General features: G+C 40.0%; 1 protein-coding gene across 1 annotated transcript; it reads left to right on the top strand.

Annotated features, from left to right (window-relative positions):
- The first annotated feature begins 416 nt into the window (after positions 1–416).
- Positions 417–1246, top strand: LOC147568756 (protein FAR1-RELATED SEQUENCE 5-like). Its single transcript, XM_086660931.1, has 2 exons — positions 417–900; positions 1041–1246. Exons 1-2 carry the CDS (start codon positions 417–419, stop codon positions 1244–1246), a joined length of 690 nt encoding a protein of 229 aa, XP_086517057.1.
- The last annotated feature ends 444 nt before the right edge of the window (positions 1247–1690 follow it).

The following is a 1690-nucleotide window of genomic DNA, read 5'->3' as shown; positions in this document are numbered from 1 at the left end:
ATATGGGTAAATTTTAAGTTTTCTGCAAACATTATAAACTCGTAAGATCCCGAAGCATGATTCGTACATTATTTTGTTCCTAGTAAACATTATAGTTTCCTAAAAACTAGCTTGTGTCCTGCAGTTTTCCAGAAAATTTCCTCTCTCCCTCTTCAACAACTCATGCTGATGCATCTACTGCCCTCGTTAGGAGTGAACCTCTACGATCAGATAGTTGGCCGGAAGTTTTTACATCCATTGGGCAGGAATTTCCCAGGGGTGCTCCTGCGTTTCGACAGGCTCTTAATCGTTATTCCATAAAACATGGATACAATTATAAATTCCTTAAGAATGATCTATCCCGGATAACTTGTGTATGCAAAACTCCTAGCTGTGGTTGGACCATTCATGTTGTTGCTCCTCTGAAGTCCCGTTCCATGTTTGTTCTGAAAGCTTTCAACCCTGTCCATACGTGTGATGATCTTGTATTGTCTTCTCGTAAGCCTAGGCTGTCAACAGAAGCTGTCAGCCAGTTAATAACTGATGACATCCGAGAGAATACTACAAAGAGTACCAAAGATATTATAACATCATTTAAAAAGGATTATGGTATAGCTCTTAGCTACTACTATTCATATAAAGCTCAGAATGCTGCTATTTCTTTAACATCTGGTGAAGAAGAGGATTCATATGCTAAGCTCCAGTGGTATGTGGATGCACTATCTCGGTCGAACCCAAATAGTCACATTGATCTTCAGGTTGATCCAGTTTCCCGTCGTTTTGTTAGAATATTTATTGCTCTTAGAGCAAGTATTGAAGGCTACAAGCACTGCCGACCGCTAATATTTGTTGATCGTACCTTTGCCAAACCTAAATACAATGGATGCATACTTGCAGCTGTGGCAAAGAATAGGAACGATGGTAAGTACGTCAACATATATTTTTCCGAGAACTACCTGCTTTTTTAAACAGCACCCGGTTTCTGAACACTTCCTTATTTCCGTAAAACTACATGGTCTTGTCCCTAATGTATATTTATTCCAATTACTGTTTCATTGTAGGATTTTTTTTGGTTGCCTACGCCGTTGTTGATGTAGAGAATGATACAAACTGGACTTGGCTTTTCTGCCATTTGGGACGAGTTGTTCCTAGTAGTCCAGCGTTGACGTTTATGTCGGATCGCCACCATGGTATTATTAATGCAGTTTCCAACATATTCCCAGAGGCCCACCATTCATTTTGCGTTTGGCATTTACGCACAATTTGAATGTACGTGTCAAAAATGGCGCAAAGAAGTCTGATTATTTTCAGTCGCTAATATTTAAAGCGGCTCGGGTGCTAACTGTATCGGACTTTCAAAAGTACACTACAGAACTTGTTGTCATGGGCGGCAATGGTGTTCAGTCGTTTTTGTACTCCGTCGATCCTAAAAACTGGGCCGATGTGTATTTTGTGGGTAATAGGTATGGTTTAATTTGTTCTTCTCTATCTGAGTCTTTCAATTCTTGGATAAAGGACGAGAGAGTTCTTCCCATTTCTGTCATGCTCGATATGTTGCGGGTTAAAATAATGAACATGATGAACGATCGAAGGATTGAATCGGCCTCCTGGAACTCATTCCTATGCCCGAAAGTCAATGAGACAATGAAGTCCAGATTTAATGTCGCCTGCATTTGGAAGTGTCTTCAATCTGCTGAATTTTAATATGAAG

The sequence above is a fragment of the Eschscholzia californica genome, unplaced genomic scaffold, assembly GCF_041429995.1.
Source record: "Eschscholzia californica isolate CP2 unplaced genomic scaffold, dmEscCali1.0.p SCAF_1, whole genome shotgun sequence".
Classification (NCBI taxonomy): domain Eukaryota; kingdom Viridiplantae; phylum Streptophyta; class Magnoliopsida; order Ranunculales; family Papaveraceae; genus Eschscholzia; species Eschscholzia californica.
This window is presented reverse-complemented; position numbering and strand designations above follow the sequence as displayed.

Excerpts from the sequence above, each read along its gene's own strand:
- LOC147568756 (XM_086660931.1), top strand. The coding sequence starts at position 417 with ATGTTTGTTCTGAAAGCTTTCAACCCTGTCCATACGTGTGATGATCTT. Across the intron at positions 901-1,040 it reads GGCAAAGAATAGGAACGATG|GATTTTTTTTGGTTGCCTAC; the intron begins GTAAGTACGTCA and ends GTTTCATTGTAG.